General features: G+C 35.1%; 3 protein-coding genes across 4 annotated transcripts; 2 read left to right on the top strand and 1 right to left on the bottom strand.

Annotated features, from left to right (window-relative positions):
• Nucleotides 1-7,295: 7,295 nt before the first annotated feature.
• Nucleotides 7,296-8,264, bottom strand: LOC120115204. The gene has a single exon (XM_039135970.1). The coding sequence runs from the start codon at nucleotides 8,262-8,264 to the stop codon at nucleotides 7,296-7,298; it is 969 nt and encodes a 322-aa protein (XP_038991901.1).
• Nucleotides 8,265-10,115: 1,851 nt separating this feature from the next.
• Nucleotides 10,116-17,567, top strand: LOC120115157 (BAG-associated GRAM protein 1-like). Of its 2 annotated transcripts, none has more exons than XM_039135928.1 (18): nucleotides 10,116-10,506; nucleotides 11,397-11,447; nucleotides 11,524-11,621; nucleotides 12,478-12,553; nucleotides 13,460-13,588; nucleotides 13,689-13,735; nucleotides 13,886-14,009; nucleotides 14,137-14,253; nucleotides 14,535-14,564; nucleotides 14,714-14,813; nucleotides 15,319-15,425; nucleotides 15,977-16,120; nucleotides 16,205-16,309; nucleotides 16,532-16,678; nucleotides 16,847-16,900; nucleotides 17,050-17,113; nucleotides 17,245-17,306; nucleotides 17,399-17,567. In XM_039135928.1, exons 1-18 carry the CDS (start codon nucleotides 10,306-10,308, stop codon nucleotides 17,519-17,521), a joined length of 1,779 nt encoding a protein of 592 aa, XP_038991859.1. In that variant the 5' UTR covers nucleotides 10,116-10,305; the 3' UTR covers nucleotides 17,522-17,567. The 2 variants fall into 2 exon arrangements, with proteins under 2 accessions (XP_038991859.1, XP_038991860.1); XM_039135929.1 differs by having other exon boundaries at nucleotides 10,380-10,506; nucleotides 11,378-11,447; nucleotides 17,399-17,566.
• Nucleotides 17,568-20,648: 3,081 nt separating this feature from the next.
• LOC120115161 (BAG-associated GRAM protein 1-like) lies at nucleotides 20,649-21,304 on the top strand. The gene is made up of 3 exons (XM_039135934.1): nucleotides 20,649-20,803; nucleotides 20,935-20,996; nucleotides 21,089-21,304. Exons 1-3 carry the CDS (start codon nucleotides 20,728-20,730, stop codon nucleotides 21,209-21,211), a joined length of 261 nt encoding a protein of 86 aa, XP_038991865.1. The 5' UTR covers nucleotides 20,649-20,727; the 3' UTR covers nucleotides 21,212-21,304.
• Nucleotides 21,305-23,666: the final 2,362 nt, after the last annotated feature.

Raw genomic sequence — 23,666 nt, forward strand, 5'->3', positions numbered from 1 at the left:
GACGAAAACGGGTGTCTACAGCAGTAACAGACAGTCTGCTACATCGGCTTTTCGACCACGCTGGACAGTTGCTGCCTTGCAAAGCTTCCGGTAAAGAAAGGGCAAAATCGTCGAGCCCCAACTAGTATTCCAGCACACATCGAAGTTGTCCAAATATCGTAGATACTAGGTGTGCGCCAAATTATCGGATTTGTCCGGCAATAATATCCCTCTGATCATTTGGAGAAGAAATACTCGGGACGTGAAAATAACCCCCGCCTCAGTAGATTTGTCTGTGACATGGAAATCGGATTCAAACCACGTAATTCGTACCCGATAGCCCTCGGTAGATTATCCTGGCCTCATCCAACTCAATCTGTCGTTGGTCCAGTTCGAACAATTCGACCTTCCCACCATCACCGATGATCGGAATGCTTTTGACGTCGAATTGTTCTTTTACCATTTTTAAAGACTGATACCGAAAGCAACACATTTGAAAATCTGTCTTCTTGTTGAGCCTTCTTGAACGACCTCTTTGCTTCTGTGTTTTTCTTCATTTATGCTTCAAGGATGTCATTATCATGATCGAAACAAGCAACATATGCGCTCTCATATCAATTTTTTTAAAAGATAATGACAAACATAATGATCACACAATAAAATAAAACTAAGATTTTACTTGAAAAATCCTTTCGAGTTAAATCACTGACAAAAGATGAAAATTTACACTAATGTTGAAAATAGAATAATATAAGAGGAATCTCCATGAATAACTTGACATCTAACCCTAATAGTTAGTATCTATTTACGAGGATAATTACCTGATTACGAAAAAAATTACATAGTAAAAAACCTATTCAATCAACACAAAATAGAATAGACTCCTTACTTTCAATCAAATTATGTTTTCTACTTTTCAATTTTCTCTTAAATTTACATCTTCACTAACCTGCGTCAAATTGAATTCTGGTCTTCTCTCTAGAAAAAAAGCCTTAACCGTTAATGAAAAAACAACGAAAACAAGGCGCGGAAAACGTGCTTCCTTGGATTTTACAATCATTCCATGTGTTATATTAATTTTTATTAACAATTATTGATGATGATGAAACAATGAATATGAACGATATTAAAAAAATGTTTTCATTTGAAGTTTTAAATAAATTAAAGCTAAGCATTGATGTCAGAAGAGGTATTGACGGTGCCGGCAATGGTCCCAACTTGGGTTTTTAAGTGTTCAAACTCAAGTCCAAATTATGAGTGTATAAGTCTCAGCTAATTTTATTAATTTAAATGTAAAAATATTAAAATCATCAATATTTTTAATCATAAAGATAAATTATTCATTTAATACTTCATTTATTCTCACGTTTAGATATTATAATTTTTTTATTAACAACTATTGATCCTAACGAAAACGATGAATACAATTGATAATATTAGATAAAGAAGTTTTCATTTGATAATATAATAAAGACGTATGCATGAAACTTACGTTTAAACTAAAACACATGTTTAGGTTTTGTAATATAATAAAGACAGAGAAAAATAGGTATAGTTTTATTATTTATATTTTGTTTTCTCAGCGCATTAATAATTCTATTTATTATAAAATTCACGTACAGTGGATGCAAAATAAGCCCGAAGACATCCATACGAAGCATCTTAATCTGCTTCACTATTAATTTTTCTTATGACATCACGTTTTTTTATTTCTTTGATGTATATAAAGTATAAAGGTTGATGAAATATGAGGAAACACATCATGGATATGTTTCATATTGCTTCAAGACTTAAAGCACGTACTTAAGATTGAGTTTTTCTGAAAAAAAATATTTGTTCTTATGATTTAGTATCGCTTCCTTTAGAGTTTAATCAACTCAAATGGAGAAATTAACTCTAAATGAGTTCATTTTTTATTGTATGTAAAAGGAAGAAATGTTGAAGCATATAAATTTGGAAGTACTAATTTTAAAGTGTATATAAAAATAAAAGCAAAAATAAAATCAAAATACAGTTGTTAAGGGTCCAACTCAAAAAAGACAACAATATGTTAAAAATGATTTTTCTCTTTTGTAATAAATTAGGACATTAAGCTACAACTTTGGTTTTCTAAGTGATTTAAGGGTTATAAGTTTTATTATCTCATAACTAGAAATGTTTTTTAGGTGAGACTTATAACATTATTTTTGAGGATGTTGAGCTTAGAGAGAGAAATATAGGTTTGAGGCATTACTTTTGAGGTGGAACTGGATTATAACGCGATTTGTATTATCACTGTTGATGATATTTATGTGTTCATACATGTCGTCATCAAGAAATTAATCTGAGATTTACTTCGAGATTTTGGAAGGCGCTACATACGGCTTTGGGAACAAGATTGGATTATAGTACATCCTTTCATCCACAAACTGATGGTCAATCTGAGAGAGTGATTCAGATACTGGAGGATATGTTGCGGGGTTGCGTAATCGATTTTCATGGTAGCTGGGAGAACTTTTTGCCGTTGGCTGAATTTGCTTACAATAACAGCTATCAGACCAGCATTCGTATGGCACCTTACGAAGCATTCTATGGGCGTAAATGTCGCACTCCGATCTGTTGGACTGAGTTGCGTGATAGGAAGACTTTGGGACCTGAGTTAGTGCGAGAGACGAAAGAAATAGTCAGATTGATCTGTGACTGTTTGAAAGAGGCATTTGATAGGCAGAAGTCTTATGCAGATCAGAGAAGGAAAGATATACAATTTGAGGTTGGTGATCAGGTCTTTTTAAAGGTATCACCGTGGAAGAAAGTACTGAGATTTGGGCGTAAGGGTAAATTGAGTCCAAGATTTATTGGACCATTTCGTATCTTGAAGAAGGTAGGACCTGTTGCATATCAGCTTGAGTTGCCTTCCCAACTCAGTCGTATACATGATGTCTTTCATGTATCAATGTTGAGGCGATATCATCCAGATCTAGATCACATCATTCAGGTTGAGGATGTAGAGCTGAGACCTGATTTGTCATATGAGGAGGAGCCTATCCAGATCTTAGAAAGAGATGAGCGAGTTCTTCGGAATAGGCGTATTCCAATGGTCAAAGTTCAATGGAGTAACCGAGGCCTCTCAGAAGCTACTTGGGAGACATTGGAGTCAATGTAGGCTCAGTTTCCTCAACTGTTCTCATAAGGTAAATTTCGAGGACGAAATTTCTTGTAGAGGGGGAGAATTGTAACAACCCTAATATTTACAAAATAATATTTAATTGAAATTGGAGGTTAATTGTGAAAATTGGTGAATAGTTTTGGATACTAAATTAAAATTTATGAAAGTTTATATGCCATTTTAGAAGTAAAGGAAATCTAGGGACCAAACCCTGAATTTACCCTAAAACTGTCGGCAGCTTTGGGTGATTATAAGCGTGCATTTGGTTCTGATTTTCAGAACCAAAATGCTCCCAATTTTCCTTTCCCCTACGCCATTTCCAACCCCGATTCCGACGCCGTCCGAATTCTGGTCGTCGTTTTAAAACCACCGTTGTGTTCAACATCGAGCGTGGAACAAATCCTTCAATTTAATTGAAACGAAACGCTGCCAAACGTCGGGAATTTACAGTCAAAGTCTCGACGTTTTTGTTAGCTCTATCGCCGGGAAAATCTTAAATTCACCGCCGATCGTTGCTCCATTTACGACACCTCCTGCACCATCGTGTTCCTTGTGCCGTTTCGAGTCCGCCGGTGTCAACCTTGTTCGCCGTCGACGGCGGCGCGTGAGGAGGTGGAGCAGTCAAAGATTCGGCCGAGTTGAGATTCGAGCTCTCTGCCGTTCAAAAATTTGAACCGATCGTTGTAAGTATCTCGAAATCGCTCAAAATAATTTTTAGAAATTTTTCCGTAATTTTTAGAGCCCCGGAGGAGGCCCCACGCGCCGCACGCGCCGCCGTAGGGAGAGTGAGCTGCTGCAAACCGGTTTGACCGGTCTGAACCGGTTTGACCCGACCGACCCGACCGTTGACCGTTGACCATTGACTTTCTTTGACCAGAACCTTAAATGGCTTTGACCGACCCTTAAACGATCGTAAATCTTTTTCGAGTATACTTATCCTGATAGTTTTCGACGTGCCGAATCCATTTTCACAGTCCGTTTTGCCAAATTCGAACCCGAAGGCCTCCATATCGACGGTCAAAGTGGTTAACTTTGACTTTGACCAAGAATTTAAATTTTTGAAAAGTCATACTTTATGTTTTTCGACGTCCTGATTCCGATTCCGCAATCCGTTTGGCCAAATTCAGACTCGAAACCCTCCAAATTGAAAGTCAAACCCAGAAAATGCTTATATAGTTAAGAATTTTAGCTTTGAACAATTAAGTAAGATTTGGGGCTGATAAATTATTATTGTTTGAAGGTACAAGAGACTCTCCGGATCGTTCGACAGCTCGACCCAGCTCTTCTAGATCAGTTAAACCACGTGTGCCAGTATTCAACCGTAAGACCCGTAAATTTTATGATTTTAAAGATTTATTTATGTTACCCATTAGTAATATAGTGTTATTATAAATTAGGTTTGAAAACTGTAACAGAGCGTGGTGAGACCAGCAATCAGTAGATCTACTATTTGAACCTATTATCGAGGTGTGTTCCCTACTTATACTGAACTGTTTTATTGGTTTTAATATGAGGTACATTGAGTTCTTTGGTTACTGTTTTATTGATGCACCAATTTAATGTGATGATTTATGGAATTTGTGTCACGGTGCAATTGAACTTTTGGATTGAATTACAATAGTATAGCTCTGATCAAGCTAATAAACAGAACAGGCCTAATGTGACTCTTGGGGCCCCAAGATACATTAGGTTGGCTTCCCTTACTGTGTGCTTAGGGTAAGCTATATGGACTTGGACTTACGGGCTTAAGGATACAAGCTCTAAAGCTTATCCTTAGGTTGACTTTCTTTTTGCTGTGTGCTTAAAGTAAGCTATATGGAAAATAGTTTTGGGAACTACTGATGGTGTACAAGAAAAGAGTTTAAACTATGATTTTCAAAAGTTAAACTCTTTTATGAATTTATGAGATTTACTGGACTATGATTTGTTTAATGTACCTATTGTGATTTTAAGGTAATATTGGGACACACTGAGCCTAGCTCACCTTTCGAAAATGTTTTTCCCCCTTTCAGATAATGTTGGTTAGATACTTCGGTACGAGCACTTGGAGGATCAACATATCTCTTGAAGTATACCTGATTGTAATATTTTATCTTGCAAGTTGACTTTATTTTGGTGACATGGACCTTATTTTAAAGTATCGTATTTTATGATGATGACACTTTTGCTATTACTGTTCGGTTTATCGTGATTTTGATTTTGAAGACCTGTTTTAAATTAATTTATTACTTATTGGTATTATATTTACAAGTTGGGTTTTGATAATATAATTTATTATAATTTCATGTCATTTATAATGTGATTTTACATTGATTGAATAACGGTTTCAGAAAATGTCTTTAAGAATCATAATGTGATCCACTAGACTTAGTCGAAACGCATAGGCCGGGTCTAGGGGGTTACATATATATATATCCAGCGGAGAAATAAGTTTGAAAATAAAAGAAGTTGGTTGCATAACACACATAATTTATTATTATTATTATTCTCATGATAGAAGTAGTTTTTGGGTAAACCCATAGTAAAAGTACATGAGATTTATTAATAGATAGATATTCGATATGTGAGCATATAATATTTTGTTCTTAAATGTATCGTATGAATCAATTTGGCTGATATCCAACGATTCATACCCAAATTGTTTAAATATCTACTTAATATCCTAAAATTATATGTTGTGTCTAAATGTGTACAAACCTGAATATACATTAAGCTCTTTATTTATTAAGTATATGAAATCTATTTACAACCAATCAGCTTTGCACATTCAAGTAATGAGACAAGTTCTTAAACATTATCTTGTAAAGAATTTTACTCTTCTTACATGAAATTAATCGACTTTTGAGTGTAGGAACTTTTATAACACGACAAAAGTTTATTAGATCATCCTCCATCATCTACTATCATCATTATTTCTTAGAGAAATAAAACATAATCATTTAAATATAACATTTCTCTCATCTCGTGGATCTTCTTAATGACACTTGTTCTTTGAGGTTGTTGTTTCTTGTTGAGGTCCTAGATTAATTTCTTGATGACGATATGTATGAACACATGAATATCATCACAAATGATAATATGAATCGCGTTATAATCCAGTTCCACCTCAAAAATAATGCCTCAAACCTATATTTCTCTATTCAAACTTAACATCCTCAAAAATAATGTTATAAGTCTCACCAAAAAAATATTGTTAGTTACGAGATAATAAAACTTATAACCCTTAAATCACTCAGAATAATCAAAGCATTAGCTTAATGTCCTAATTTATTACAAAAGAGAAAAATCTTTTTTAACATATTGTTGTCTCTTTTGAGTTGGACCCTTAACAACTGTATTTTGATTTTATTTTTGCTTTCACTTTTATATACACTTTTCAAATTAGTACTTTCAAATTTATTATGCGTCAAAATATTTCATCCTCTTGCATACAATGAAAAATGAACTAATTTAGAGTTCATTTATCCATTTGAGTTGATTAAACTCTATAGGAAGCGGTACTGAATCATAAGAGCAAATAATTTTTCAGAAAAACTCAATCTTAAGTGTTTTAAGTCTTGAGGCAATATGAAACATATCCATGATGTTCTTCCTCATATTTTCTTGACCTTTATACTTTATATACATCAAAGAAATAAAAAAAAGGTAATGTCATAAGAAAATTTAATAGTGAAGCAGATTAAGATGCTTCGTTTCAATTCAATTTTCAGTTCAATTCATTAAGAGCGAAACAACATAAGGAAAAAAAAGGAAATAATTATTAGAGTTTTCAATTCAATTTATTAAAAATTAATAGAAAACTCGTTTCAATTATTTGATGACAAAGTATAATAATTTAGCTGATTATTTTGCCAAATCTGATATGTAAAAAGACAACATGGTTAAAGCATGGTGGTAATTGCTGTGGTTAGCGTTTACTGTTTTATTTTAGGACAAAGAACCTGTGAAGGAAAGATGCAAAAGAAAAAACAGTTGATTGCATAACACACATAATTTCTTTTATTTATTCTCATGATAGAAGTAGTTTGTGGGGTAAACCCACATTAAAAGTACATGAGATTTATTAATACATAAAAGGAAAACACACATTAAGTTCCATGAAAGGAGCACTAATTTATTTTATCCAGTAGATGCACACAAACAGACAGTGTGTGCTTATGTTATGCCCTAGCTAGGCGTCAATCGGTTCTTCTCTGGTCTGAAATTGGAGGTTGTAGTAATTAGAAACAGTGTAAGTGGCATCTTCCACTTCAGTTGTGTAAGTGTTCCCGTTGATCAGAGTGTCACGTTGCGTGAATGTGAAGGGAACATCACACTTGCCCATTGTTGCAGTCAAACTCAGCACCACCTTAGTGTTGGGAGGCACATCAAATTTGTGCACAACTTTCTTTATTGTGGTCGTAATCATGGTCTCGTCCAACTCATTTCCTCTTTGTCCTTGATTGAGTGATTGGACCCTCCCACCGTCAACGATGATCGGAAAGCTGGTGATGTCGAAGGTCCCTTTCGCCTCCAACTTGAGCGAAAGATTAGTCTTCCATATATTAGACTTGACATCTTCATAGCTGAGCGTCAAGGCCACTGGAGTGCTCGAATTGGGGTTACGGTTGATTATAGGATTCTCAACCAAAACTACGGTTTCATTGTCGTAGACCCTGGATTTATCGAGGCGGTATTTGATATTAGAAATCTCCCTCTTGGTGACAGTCTCTTCCACCTTTAGCCGAGCAAAAAAGTCTGTAATATCGATGTTTGCTTTGAAGTCGCTGATCATCAAAGAGCCTGTACTGTAGCGCTTACAGAACTGATTGTTGCCGAGGTTTATAAAAGCAATTGATTTGGTGTTAACTTTGAAGGGTCGAAACAAGGTGTTGTTGTCGGAATCGCTAGTTTTATCTGCATCTGCCAAAATATAATCATTGTAACCCAAATTCCAAAATTTACCTGAAGAAATATGCCTGATGCCGACGTTCCCATCGTTTGCAGGCAAGATTTCCATAGCTACATTTGGATCACTGATATCACTGGCTGTAAACTGCAAATGTGGTCGCCCATTGAATTCAACAACGCACATATACTGACCATTGTCTCCTTTCAGAGCCACAAACCTGGGCAATACCAATGTCATTTCGGATGCCATTTTCACTCTTCTAAGTTGGTGTAAGTAGTTGTGATTCTGCTTCACCATTTTGGTATGATATTTATAGCCGAAACATGGATGCCCATTTTTGCCTCTCGTGGAACATGTGGTTTGTCCAGTCAGAAACGACGAAACATGAAAGAAACATTATTTTTTTCTTCTTTTAATGGTGTTAATAACTCATCCATATCTTAATTGTCAAAAAGCAAAATAGTCTTCTGTCGGTACATCACATGCTTGGTTTGTAATAAATTTGATATTTATAGATGCTATCAATTTGATATCTTATATATAATTATCAATATCATTTTTTAAAGGCGTTTTGTATAATTTAATTGTAACACATGCAAAACAAAAATATCGGTAGGGTTTCATTAAAAACCTCTTTAAACCTAGATGGAGGAAAAAGTGTGTGCCTACACGATGCTATTATAATTCCGAATAGTACATATATCAACCATCGCTAAAGATGTCATACACTTTAATATCATACATGTACGTATATTAAACATTATTTCATTGTCATTCGGTCATATCATCTATATTTATGTAAAGTATTGACGTGATTAGTCGAGACATACGAATTTTATATCTAAATATAATTAAGAAACAATTTAAGTTATTCACATCAATATGAGCATCTAATTATATTTCAAACAAAAAAAATTATATCCATAAATAGAAAAATATTTGAATGTTTAAATACATCTAATATTGTATTTTTTTATATCATACTGATAATAATAATAATAATAATATCAATTGAATTAAATTTAATTGACTTAGAAATTAACTAGATTTTAGATGGAAAGATACAACAATTTCATTCGTATATAGAATAAATTTATATTTAAAATCAAATCGTTATGATAAATTTTAAAAATATGAATGAATAGCGTGTGGGAAAACAAACCCCAGTTGGTGTATCAGGCGCTTACTTAAACTAAGGGCATCTGCAATCCCTGTTTTATCTAAATGAGCTACAAAGATAACAGCTTTCTGGAAAGAATTGCGGGTGAAAGGAGATAAAGTCTCATGGCACAAATTGATATGGTTTCCTCTACACGTCCCGAAACATAGCATTATAACATGGATGGCTCTCCTGGATAGACTCCCAACTAGGGAGAGACTGCGACGAATGGGAATCGTTACCGATGTTTCCTGCATAATCTGCAACGATGCAATGGAGACAAGAAACCATCTATTTAGTGAATGCTCTATGGTAGTTTCCTTATGGAAGACTATTCTGAACCTCTCGGGCTTAAACACCCCTGCTTTACCTTGGATAAGCATGATAGACTGGGCCGGTAGTGCTTGGAAAGGAAAGTCCCTCCTCACTACTACCTTGAAACTAGCTTGGTGCGCTTTAATCTATTCCGTATGGGAGGAAAGAAATATAAGACTGTACCGAGGAAGCAAAAGAAGCGAGAATGAAATTCTGAGTTCAATTAAGGAGATCATATGTATCCAGTTAAGGGGAAGGAATATAAATAGAGTAGATAGTATCAATACTTACATCTGTAATAGTTGGGGTGTAGACCATTAATTTTGTCGTAAATAGGTTTCCCATTGTCCAAGTGATGGGATTTTTATGTAGCAAAATTCTGCAACTTTGATAATAAAATTAAAATTATCAAAAAAAAAAAAACAATAAATACTTAAAAAGTTGAAATTTATATAAAACGAATTATAACTTGTAAAACTTTTATAAATTTATAATACTTTGAATATAAAAGAATACAAAACATTAAGAACATAAAATGCTTAATAAATATATTTATAAATTTATAAGTAGATGTATGATGCCAAAACAAATCCATAAAATCCAGATTACAAATTCAAGTCATTTTATCCAGTCCAAAAGTCTCCATCTTTGACTCCCAAAACCAATAATTTTTTTAAAAGAAAATTACAAATTTAAAACCCTAATATTAAATCCTTTTGAATTTTAATCAACATGTTGATTGAAGTGTTTGTAATTTGGTCTCGTATAGACAGTGATTACTGAAATTAAGAAAGAGTAATTTTTTTAGATCGAAGTATGTGTCTGACGATTGAAACGGCGGTGGTGGTTCAGTATTTGGTGCCGTCATGGTGGGAGATCAAAGTGTCGGCGGCGGCGTCGGTATTCGTGATCGTTTCTTATTGGTTTTTTGCATTACAAATCGGAGATGGCGACGGCGGTGATCGATCGCTGCTTTTGGACAATACCTCTGATGGAGTTCTTGACGATAAAGACAAGGTCAATTCTTTGACTTTTTAAAAGTGAATTTTGATGTTTCGTTTCTGTGAATTTTCATGTAAACTTCTTTTATTTCTTTCGTATCTGTCTTGAACTCTTTCCTTTTTTATGTATTAATGTAAATTTAAAGCCTTTCTTGTTATTGATTTCTTGAAGTAATGTGCCTCTAACACACATGTTCAATCTATGTTTCCTTATTTTGTTAGTAAGTTCTTTTAATTCCCTTTATTATTTGATTTATATCGTGTGTAGCTTGTTTTTAGGTGAAAAAAGGTTCTTTTTCTGTGAATTTTCATCGGGTTTCCTTATCATTCTTATTCTCATTTGTGTGGAACTTTACAGACTATTTGTAGGCAATATGGTTTCTAGTAGAGTACAATTCTGCAGTGTGATCACAATGTTGCTTAATTTCTTCTTGTTATGCTGGTTATTATTTTTTCCTGGTAAAATTCGCAAGAAGACAACATATATTGATGTCTGTGACAGTTGATTCATATTGTTTTTGTGTGTGCCTAATTTCTTGTTAATTACTCGGTTTGCCATATTTTATATGTTGGGCGCTCTGTGTAAACAAATAACTAGGGTTGTTAATGTACATTCCGCTACATGTTTTTGTGCAAAACTGAAGAAGAGACTGGGGGCCACTTGTTTCTTCATGTGAATTCTCTAAGCAAGTTTGCCAGAAGTTTATGTTTACTACATCTGTCAATAGAACTTCCATAAATTGGGGTTTCTTTTGATGGAGGGCAAATCTGTTTTGTACTAAATCCCATCTCTGGAAATCTGAACATTGTCAACCTCACACTATTACAGTACAAAACGGAGCATGTGCTCTTTTCATGGAGTAATTTTTCACTTCTTTGACATGCAGTTGTGCACTTATTTTGTAGATAGTCCAGTCTAAGGGAGATCTTCAAACTAATTCTCCATATCTAGTCAAGGTACCTTGGGAGTTTATTTCATGTAGTGCGTCTTGTTTTGAACCCAAAATGAGATTGCGTTTGCTCTTGTTTTAAGGTTGAATTGCTGGCAGCTAAGAATCTCATTGGTGCTAACTTGAATGGAACATCAGATCCTTATGCTATCATTACTTGTGGTTCTGAAAAGAGATTCAGGTTAGTTTTTGTTCGTCCTCAGTGCAAGTTTCCAAAGGTTGATGACATCTAACAATTTAGCAAAATTGGTTATATAAGATTAAGATTTTCGTGATTGTCAGTCAGCTATACAAGTAACATACGTGCGAAGCACTTGCAGGGGAAAGCAACATTTTACCTTTCTTTTTGTCCTTTCCATGTTATTCCCATCTCACCTTGTACTTCGGTCTATTTTGGCCTTAGTAGATTACTAAATTTAGTTTTGCCCCTTTCGATCATAAGGATTTTCAAACTTATTTGTTAACTTTACCTTTCAAAATTGTTACTAAATTTATGAGTCTAGCAGTTTTGGTAAATTATTAAAAGGCTTAAGAGTCACCTTTGCCTCTGTAGTAAACCAAATTTATCATTTTCGCCCCTATCGTATTTTCACATCAATTTAGCTCTCAAAATTGTTTAATTGCATCATTCTATACCCTTCCTCTAACTTAAAACCCTAAATTATAAACCCTAAGTTAATGTTTAGAGGTAATAGGGTTATGGTTTAGGGTTTATAGATTATGATTTAGGGTTTTAAGTTAGGGTTAGGGTTATAGAATGATGCAATCGAGCAACTTCGAGGGATAAATTGATGCGAAAATACGATGGGGGCGAAAGTGATAAACTGGGTCTACTGCAGGGGCAAAAGTTACCCTTTTGCCTTATTTAAATTATATAGTTGGACTGGATAACCATGCCAGTTCTTTTCCACCATGCCTGTCTAGAAAGTAGTAAATGACGAGATATACACCTTTCACTTCCTTATAAGTCCTCGGCTTTTTTTAGTTCTTATAATAGATGTAAAGTTCCAATGAATTTACTCATCTTACTGTTGCAGTTCAATGGTCCCTGGTTCAAGAAACCCCATGTGGGGAGAGGAGTTCAATTTCTCTGTAGATCAGCTTCCTGTCCAGGTTTACTTTATGATTTTTATTGTTTTAGATGGGTATTCGACATGTTTCATTTTGCTTTCTTCTTGGAACATTATGCTGTATACACCCTGTGGATCCATTTCGACTTGTGTGCTTTTGGTTAAATACTTTCACTAACAAACAGCATTGTAGTAATCTTCTTTCTTTGATTTACATTTTTTTCATTCTTGAGGTGAAGTGACTAGTGAGAGTTCTTTTGGTTGGACTGCCAGATCTATAGCAGCTTTTGAACTATGGTTTTGTCCTATATATATTTGTGATGGTTCGATTGATTTTTCTTCCAAGTTTTGGAGAGAGACTGTGGATTTGTTTAAAAAAATGCCCTCTTCATTCTTTTATATTCTTTGATCTTCATTTTACGTGGGCGCTCATGTGCTTAGTCTCTTACCAGTGATGAAAGATCACCTCTTTCTCTCTTTTTGTTTTTATCTAATCTCTACAAGTAACACCCTTTAACCTTTTCTTTATAGGACTTTTATATATTGAATATCAACCATGCTATTTTTTGAAATTCTTTAATCATCCTTTATGAATCAAAGGAGTTATTTTCAATTGGATTCATACTTTGATCCTTGGTTGTACAAATTTTACTTTTAGTTGCTTCTACAAATTGTGGTTATGTTTTCTCTTTTCAAAGCCAGGTATCAAGAATTTTCCAAATAATATAACTGCCAGTATTCCTCTCCTAATTCTTGGCATTGTGATCTAGGGAACTTTATTTATTGTAATTTGAATATTGGCTTGCATAATTATTGAAAAATAAGTGAGAGTTATTCAATCAAGGGTGTATTTGCAAGAAAATCAAATAAATGGAGAGACCTCAATTAACAGTCCTTTTTATTTTCTTTTGTGACACAGTGTCTAACACAATCCTTCTTACTCCTGCAGATAAATGTGACAATATATGACTGGGATATAATTTGGAAGAGTGCAGTTCTCGGGTCAGTTACTGTTTCAGTTGACAGTGAAGGTCAAAGTAATGCAGTGTGGCATACCTTAGATAGCACATCAGGACAGGTGATATTTTATTCCCAAGTTCCAGATTTATCACAATCTTCTGGCTCTTTTACAATATTTCTACTTATAACGATCAATAAAAGGCTTCACTGATTTTCAGGTTTGTCTAGATATTAAAACTATAAAACTCCCTGGGAATTGTTCCAGGTATATTTTGCAGCTTTCAGTATCTCTGTCTTAAATTGAATATTTGTGTTAAGCGTTTTTCCTAGGTTGAACCCACTTAATGATATATACTTCCTGGTGGAGTTATTTTTATTCACTATATGTCGTTGAATAGTTTGATTCTACTGACAGGGGTATAAATGGATATACTGGAACTAATTCTCGAAGAAGGATATCTTCAGATAAACAGGGACCTACGGTGGTTCATCAAAAGCCAGGGCCTTTACAAACAATATTTAACCTCCTTCCGGATGAGGCAAGTTTCCTGAACTGTATATCTAACTAAATTAAGCATTATATGATTAAACTAACAGGTAGGAGTTCTTGGCAATCCCATTTCATCACTTCAAGCTGCACTTTAGATAACAGACAGTTTCTTTCAGGTTGTGGAGCATAGTTACTCATGTGCACTTGAGAGATCATTCTTGTACCATGGTCGTATGTATGTCTCCGCATGGCATATCTGTTTCCATTCTAATGTGTTCTCCAAACAAATGAAGGTTAGATTGCCATATTGCTGTATAATTTATGAAGGTTTTGCCTATTGAGTGTTGGTAACCCTGTCAAAAGATATGCTGAAGGTAGTGGTGAGTTTACTAGTAGTAGAATCCTGAGACGTGAACTTCACATAAAATCTCCTCGTTTCCCTTAGTTGAAGGGAAAACAAGTAAACCATGTAGAGATGGTAAAAAATGTATAGAGTTGACACCTTCTGTGGTATTATAAACTGAAAGGACATGCTCAGTGTTTCAAATCTTAACAATATTTGTTTACATGGCAGGTGGTGATACCATTGGGGGATATAGACGAGGTAAACTTTCTTCTTCTAATTGTACTTCTTCAATTTAGTTCTGTGACATTAAAAAGAATTACTTTATAAATGCTTACATGCATTGTCTTGACCATGATGGAATATTTTTTTTATGTTTCCGTGCTTATAATTTTATTTGGTTTTTGCAGATTCGTAGAAGTCAGCATGCATTCATTAATCCTGCCATTACAATTATTCTTCGGATGGGTGCTGGTGGGCATGGTGTACCACCATTGGGGAGCTCCGATGGTGAGCAACTATATTCTTTATCCTGATTTCTTGGAAGCTTGAGGGATTTATATCTTTTAGTAATTTCAACTAGAAGAGCACCGTTGATTTATTGGTACCAACTCGAGTTTACCAAATGCGAGGTTTTGGTTGCTTTATGGGGATACTTTTTTGACCAGTATACTGGCATTTAGCTGATTTTCATTTTTCATATTGGGATTTTTTCCTTAATTTTTTATTGAACGGCATAAAAATTTGCCTGGTAGAAATAAAAATCCTTTTCTTTCTTTTGGTCTTAATAAAGCAAGGTTTTACATTCTGAATGAACTCCTTATTGTGAAAATTATGTGGATTTATGGTCGTTTGTACAGGTTGATGTCTTCATCTATGCATTCATAGATCGTTCCCTTATAGATCAAATTTTGTTTATTTACATCATTAGGAAGAATTGATTTTGCAAGGGCGAGAGTTGGTTTTAGCACGAGTTCTGTAAAGATTGTTTATGTTACTGTTATTTTTTTTTCAGGTAGAGTCAGGTATAAATTTGCATCATTTTGGAACAGGAATCATGCACTAAGAGCTTTACAGCGTGCGGCAAATAACTACCATGCAATGTTGGAAGCTGAAAAGAAGGTTTTCTTTTCCATGCTCAATGCTCTATGAATTATTCTTTGATTCTTTCATTTTCTTTTAACTTTTGTTGAACTGTAGTCCTGATTATTGTTAGTTTGATACAATGAGAAACATTAGTCTCATCCTTAGAAACATAATATTTTTTACAAATATGATTTTAACCGATTGTTTTCTTCTCAAATTTGTTTGCTTTGGCTGTAATGATTTTGGAGGACCAACACAGAGATCCTTTTCATAGGTATGTGCATAAGGAAACCCCGATAAACTTGATTGAAGTAATGTTGACCGTCCCTTTTCTTTTTAGACCCAATGTAGCTGTGCAGCAATTTCTTCAAAGTATTGCACTAGGTAGAAAATATGAAATGTCGTGTGGATAATTTATGGTGATGTGTATACTGGTAGGAGAAAAAGGAGACCTTTTGATTTGTACTAATGCCTTTGTTTTTTTATCTTTTCCCTTGTTTGCGTGTATTTATGCTTAAATTATATCCTTTTAAACCGATTTATCAATTCAAGGAAATTGTTATTTCATTTATTTTGTTGGCGTGTAGGAAAGGGCAGAATCTGCGTTGCGAGCACATAGCACCTCTATTAGAGGTAGTAGAAGGAAAGCTACGGCTCCCAAAGATAATGCATCTAAACCTGAAAAATCGAAAGCTTTCATCAAAGAAGAAGTTCTTGCTGGTATCTTCAACGTATGCATCGCATCTTTTCCTGCCTTTTCCTGTTTTATTATGTTGTGACTCGGTATATTTATGATTCGTGAATTATTCCTGCAGGATGTATTTCCATGCACCGCTGAGCAGTTCTTTAATATATTATTAAGTGACGGCTCTAGTTTTACTAACGAGTATCGTTCGGTACGGAAGGATACCAATCTTTCGGTAAGCGAAGGTCATTTAGTATTCCTCCATGCTTATTCTATTAACCTTTAGCGTTATTCTGCTCTTATAATGCACAAGTTTTAAAAGTGACTATACTGATTTTGTAAAATCCGATTGACGAGTTTTTAACTGGAAATTGACGGGAAAATATTGGGATGCTTAAATCATCTCCTATGTTTTCGATTCTTTAATTCGAATTTAATATTCCTCTGTTACTTTCAGATGGGACAGTGGCATGCCGCTGACGAATATGATGGCCTAGTGAGAGAGATTACGTTCAGAACCATTTGTAACAGTCCAATGTGTCCTCCAGACACTGCCATGTCAGAATATCAACATTCTGTTTTATCACCAGATAAGAAAAAGCTTGTACGACCTCGTTGTCGTCCATTTCGTCAATTCTAATTTAATGAACTTAGACTCATCTCAATTTCTTTGTTAAAAAGTCATTGCATTTTGCATCTTTCTCTGTTTGGTTTCGTTGATTCTACTGTTTCCCATTTAATTTAATTTAGTCAATTTTCTTTCTTCTTCAAGGTTTTTGAAACTGTACAGCAGGCACATGATGTTCCATTCGGCACCTACTTCGAGGTAAGTATTAGTTGGATATTACGATTAGGACGCTAGTGTTTTCAGTTCCGGTGGCTGTTCTAACTTAAAGGAAGAACTATTTACGTTGTCATACATTTGTCTCTGAACTTCTAGATTTATTAGAGAGTATTTCATTTATGATGTATCAGGTACATTGCCGGTGGTGTATGGAGAACAATGGTGAAAATTCGTCCGTGTTAGATATAAAAGTGGGTAAGTTTTCTGTTGGCTTTCATCTCTTTACAACGCTTTTTTGACCACATACGAAGGAAGAACCAGAAATGAAGAGATTTGTATTTCCTTTGCTTGATTTCCAATTTAGACCAATATGACATTTTTCGCAGGTGCACATTTTAAGAAATGGTGCGTGATGCAGTCGAAAATCAAGTCGGGCGCCATCAACGAGGTTAGTATAGCTCTAATTGGAACACTCGAACCATGCTCTTTGCCGATCATAATCATGTTTCATTTTAATGTTTTTACCTTCGTTACGTGTAGTACAAGAAAGAGGTAGAGGTCATGCTGGATGTTGCCCGCTCGTATATCAAATCGCATACGGTCACCGGTGGCGAGACCGATAACTCATCGTCCTCACCCCCGGTCATACAAGTTACCAGCTAGCATTAAAGTTGGGGTATAATTTATTTCCTGTAATTTTATTGTATAATCTCTTTTTTTTTCTTCCCTTTAATATAAGTAGCGTAAGTCATGTAGAGGTACCGAGTTTTTTACCCCCAAAGGCCTAGTGGTGTAAAATGTAATAACCTTTTTCATAGTAGCAGGTTGAAGGTACCCACAAACCTTTTTTTTTTAATTTATTCTCGTAATAGAAGCTGTATTTTTTTTAACTTTTTGTTCAAAATCCTCTCTATTGCCTTTGCATGGCGAGACAAATTTGCAAATATGCGAGGGGGATTGACTGCTAACTGAGTCTGAATATACAAATGAAGGCCATCTCTAAACCTTCTACAGTGGTGAACCTCAGTCGAAATAAGCTCGGGTGCGTACTTGCTAAGCCTGAGAAACTCTTTCTCATGCTCGAGTATGATTCTGTCCTCCTGGGTCAGGTGCAAAAACTGGTCAAACAATTCATCGACATGAGCTCCCGATGTATTTCTCATGGAAATCGGACAAGAAGTACTCCTAGTTGGGTCTCTCTGGCTCCATCGCGAACTCCACACTCTCCTACCAGTCAATTGTGTCACCCTTTAGAAGGGCAGTGATGCACTCCAAATTGCCCTCGGGAGTGAGGTGCAACTGACGAAGAGTACGAAGCGTCTCCCAAAGCTATTGGTATGCGGAGATGTGGTCATTGTCTCCAGATCCATAAAAATCGGTCGTCTTATAATGATGAAGTCTTTCAATCGGAGACTCTTGAGGCACCGCGATCGATTGAAGTAGGGGTACAGATGAGGGAGGTGGCATAGCAGACAGATTCAGAATATCTTGAACGATCTGCCTAAGGGTCGAGGTTAGATTGCGGAAAAAGGTCACCTCATCGACTCCTGCATCTGTAGGTATCCCCTACTCAGAATCGGGGGTACCTCATCACCAAAATCTCTAGCCAGGGAGGTGCGAATCTCCTATTGGCCCTCTCAACTAGGGACATCATCATCAGCCATATCGGATCTCTGCAATATAAGGGAAAAGAGAGGTCACTATCGCCATTCCAAAATCTTAAGTACCATTGACACTCTAGGGTCATGTACTCACACAGACACTTACTGACTCTGACTCGCGGGTCTTAGGAATGACTAAACCTAGATGCTCTAATATCACTAAATGTAACACCCTAACTCAGTCCGAACCAAATATATATGGATTACGATGCCATACGGAACCATCGAAATGGTCAACCCAAAAATTTATTTGAAAACAATTTTTAACATCAGAATAAATCACACTTGCAACAGAAATCAAATCCAATGTTGGCAAAATATATGAGTCAACATAACCATAGAGTTTAAAAATCCAGAATAGAGTTATGACATTATTATACAAGGTCTATACTGAATACAAGTCATCTAAAATAAATTCAAATCATACTTTGCTAAGCTTCTGGTCTGGAATGTAAAATGTTAAAGCCTCTTCAGCGATCCCCTCAACAAGCATGCGTACGAAAATGCATTTCATACGATGAGCTCAAAAGCTCAGTGCAACAAAAATAACTAAATGATACTACATGCATTCGCTACATGAACATGTTGGTATGCAGAGTCATAAACATGCATAAGTACATATCAAACATGAGATAGGCCAAGTAATGTGGTCAGAAGAATTACGTGCATATCAGACAACACACTAGCTTATCTAGAACATGATAGCTTTAGGTGAGAACTAGAATTTATGTGCATCGGAACTTAAAGCCCTTAGTCTACCTCGGATCCTCTAGAGGTCGGGGGAGGTCCATAATTTACGTACATCGAAAGCTCACATCTCTTACTTAATCGAGCATAAGGTACAATTTCAGAATTTACGTGCATCAAAATTCGTATCGGTACGACCCAAAATTTACGTGCATCAGATGCATACCCAAACAAAAGATATCAGGATATCAACATAACATAACATAACAGACAAACATCATAATACTAGAGTAACTCAGGTTTCCTAGTCGTGTCCCGAGCATCTAACAAAGGCTAGTTTTATGTCACTTTATTTTGTAATGTTATTAGTCTAGTTGTTCATTATCGATGATATCCAAATTAAGGCTTTAAGTATTTAAGCAAATTAATTAATGGACAAAATTGAACTCATTCAAACATGCTGAGGTCACGACCACATTTCTCAATACTTCAGACCCTTAAAGAATGCAATTTCACCCTTTTTCATAGAGCAAAACAACGAAGAGATCGATCATTTCTTTCAAGGGATCGATCTTTTTCCCCGAAGGATCGATCCTATGCACAACAAAAAGTTTTGGATCGATACTTTTGGTCGAGGTATCGATTTTTTTCCTGAGGGATCGATCCTTTTGAAAAGGGACTGATCCTTTCTTGGACAGAAACTTTGGGATCTATCCCTTTGGTCTAGGGATCGATCCTTTTTTCTGGGAATGACTTACTTAAGCCTGTGAACCACCCAAAAAATCAACCCAACAATTCCCCTAAGACTAGAAAACATGTTTAACGTTTTATCTAGTGTCTTAGAGGTCAAAAGGTACTAATTTTCATGCTTGCAACACACAAATACAAATATTTTCATAGAAATTACTCTAGCATGCTTCATGAACTAAACAAACCATAATGCATATACAATGAACTACATGTGGTATGGACAAGTCAGAATCGTGTTACCTTGAGTTTAGGTGACTGAAAACACCTTTGAATCACCCCAAGGGTAAGTTTTTCCTTGCCTCTAGCCTTGGAGGTCTCTCCTTGCTCTTGAACTATTCAAAATAATTTTAATGAGTTGTTAGCTCATTTTTAACCTTAGGGAGAAGCCAAGAACATTTTCTTACCAGTCAAAACCCATAAAACGAACCAAAACTTATAATCTCATAAACCCCCACTAAACCTGGGTTTGTGAAACTTGGCCAAAACTTACCAAAGTGGGTTTGAATGAAAGCTTGAAGGATGAAGATGGTGAATCTTACCTTAGAATTCACAATGGAGTCTTGAATTTCTTAAAGATCCTAACTTTTTTTTGGTTCTTGAAGAGAAAAGAAACCAAAAAGTATGGAGGAAAAAAACAAAGCAATGGTGAATCTTACGATTAGGACGCTAGTGTTTTCAGTTCCGGTGGCTGTTCTAACTTAAAGGAAGAACTATTTACGTTGTCATACATTTGTCTCTGAACTTCTAGATTTATTAGAGAGTATTTCATTTATGATGTATCAGGTACATTGCCGGTGGTGTATGGAGAACAATGGTGAAAATTCGTCCGTGTTAGATATAAAAGTGGGTAAGTTTTCTGTTGGCTTTCATCTCTTTACAACGCTTTTTTGACTACATACGAAGGAAGAACCAGAAATGAAGAGATTTGTATTTCCTTTGCTTGATTTCCAATTTAGACCAATATGACATTTTTCGCAGGTGCACATTTTAAGAAATGGTGCGTGATGCAGTCGAAAATCAAGTCGGGCGCCATCAACGAGGTTAGTATAGCTCTAATTGGAACACTCGAACCATGCTCTTTGCCGATCATAATCATGTTTCATTTTAATATTTTTACCTTCGTTACGTGTAGTACAAGAAAGAGGTAGAGGTCATGCTGGATGTTGCCCGCTCGTATATCAAATCGAATACGGTCACTGGTGGCGAGACCGATAACTCATCGTCCTCACCCCCGGTCATACAAGTTACCAGCTAGCATTAAAGTTGGGGTATAATTTATTTCCTGTAATTTTATTGTATAATCTATTTTTTTCTTCCCTTTAATATAAGTAGCGTAAGTCATGTAGAGGTACCGAGTTTTTTACCCCAAAGGCCTAGTGGTGTAAAATGTAATAACCTTTTTTTTTTAATTTATTCTCGTAATAGAAGCTGTCTTTTTTATGCAAATAGAAGTCATTAGTTTTATTTTTTTAAATGAGGAAATATCTAAAATTATAATGGAAGTTTATAAATATAAGTGTAAATTAAACTCGTAATTAGGGATCATATAAGGATTATACAAGAAAAAAAAGTTAAACTCATTCAAAAAGTTAAAAATCGATACAAGCAAATTCAACTGTATCGATAAATGAGTCACAACTGTAGATGAAATTATTGAAAGATCATTGACAATCGTAAATCATAGTTGAGTGTCGTGAGATAACTATCTCCAAACGTAAATCATGAATTCAAATCTAATATGAGGGTCCAAACCAAGAAGATCAGTAGCATACTAAATAAACAATATCATAATCAGTGGAGATGATGTTAAATAATCTCGAGAAAATTAAATCACGATCAACTATTGATAGAAAAAATAAAAAGCATGCTAAAAGACAAAGAAAATCTTGTTATAAAACCAGAGAAATACCTAACATAAAAAAATAAATTTATTAAAACCTAAAATATAAAGAAAAAAATTAAAGAAGATCAACGGGTGACAACCAACCCTAACCTTAAGACTAGTGTTGTCACATGATAAAAAAGATGAAAAAAAGAAACAAGCGAGAGATCTCAAAGATTTTAGAGAGAGTTTGACCAAAGCCTCTCTTTTAACTAACTTCTTGTTGGATCTGTTTTCAGAATTGCCTGTCCAGCTCAGTTGGTAGTGCGCAAGGCTCTTAACGTTGTGCTCGTGAGATCGAGTCCCACGATGGGCAATTCCTAATTTTCGGAGTTCTTCCACAAAAGTTGCTCTCAACCTAGCGTTGGGGGCAACCTACTACCCTACCTCCCCTTTACCCCATTAAATATTGGAATAGAGTCAGCTAATTTTTTTCTTGTTGGATCTGTTTTTAGGGACAAAGTTACCTTAGGTTTGGGGGCCACTACCCTCAAAATTTTTATTATTAAAAAAATGTATGGGAAAATATGAAATTAGGGCTCCAAATTTCAGTTTATTTTGATTTTGCCCCCTCATTTTTATGGTTAATTATACTTTGCTCCCCTCATTTTCTCTAATTAATTATATTTTGACCACCTTAAGTTAGAATCCTGGCTTTGTCCCTGTCTGTCTTTGATTTCGAATGATTTTCAACTAATTTATATTTTTAAGAAAATGTGCACAAATTTATGAATTTATTTAAAATGTGTAACCCTATAGACCCAACCTAACAGTTACAACTGAATCAAGGAGGCCATGTTTATCTCATAAATGATCCACAAACGAAAAACATTAATAAGTCATTTTGAAAATATTTACCGAATACAAATCAGAAATAAACACATGCCACATTTTAAAAAGGTTGAGAAATAAATATTAAACCCCATACATTATATAATCGATACCACACATCCAATAGCCGAACTGGTCCTATATGGATAATTTGAAAAAGAAAGATAGAAACAAAAAGTGAGTTACAAAGCTCAGAGTCTCCTTTAGATTTAATCAGGTAATATTAACAACGCAGAAAATTCAAGAATAAAATAATAACAAAATAATAATCAAACAATATTAAAATTAGGATATCTTACTAGCATAATGTCCCAACAGAAACTCACAATCTTACATTTCGTTCCGAAACAATAGATTATGAATATTATCTTACAAGGAGAATTCCAAAACTGAATACAAAAATCAAAATGAGGATTTAGCCTTTCATAGAGGATTCCAGCAGAAACAGAAATCAAAATGAGGATTTAGCCATTCGTAGAGGTTTCCAGCCGAAATAAAAATCAGAATGAGGATTTAGCCCTCTGTAGAGTATCCCAACAAAAATAGAACGGGGATATAATCTCATACAGATGACAAAATGGGGAACGAGGTCCCATGTAGATGTCATGACGGGGAACGAGGTTCTATGCAGAATCAGGACGAGGACTAAGCCTATGCAGAATCAGGATGGGGACTAAGCCCATGCAGAATCAGAACGAGGAACGAGCTCCCATGCAGAATCAGGACGGGGACTAAGCCCATGCAAAATTAGTAATGCATCAATATGCAGATCATGAATGATGTCTCGTAATTCATAAATTAGAAATGCCTCAGTTAATTGTAACCACTATGAACATGCTTACAAACAATACATATAACTTAATAGTATAATACGACAAAAGTATTGAATAGGTCTAGAGAACACACCTATAAGAGATAATCAATATTGGCTAGGTCTTACGTCTCCCACGATCAATAGAACATGCATGCATGCATATCTCGGAACTAAGCGGAGTTA

The sequence above is a fragment of the Hibiscus syriacus genome, unplaced genomic scaffold, assembly GCF_006381635.1.
Source record: "Hibiscus syriacus cultivar Baekdansim isolate YM2019G1 unplaced genomic scaffold, ASM638163v2 tig00110258_pilon, whole genome shotgun sequence".
Taxonomy (NCBI): Eukaryota; Viridiplantae; Streptophyta; class Magnoliopsida; order Malvales; family Malvaceae; genus Hibiscus; species Hibiscus syriacus.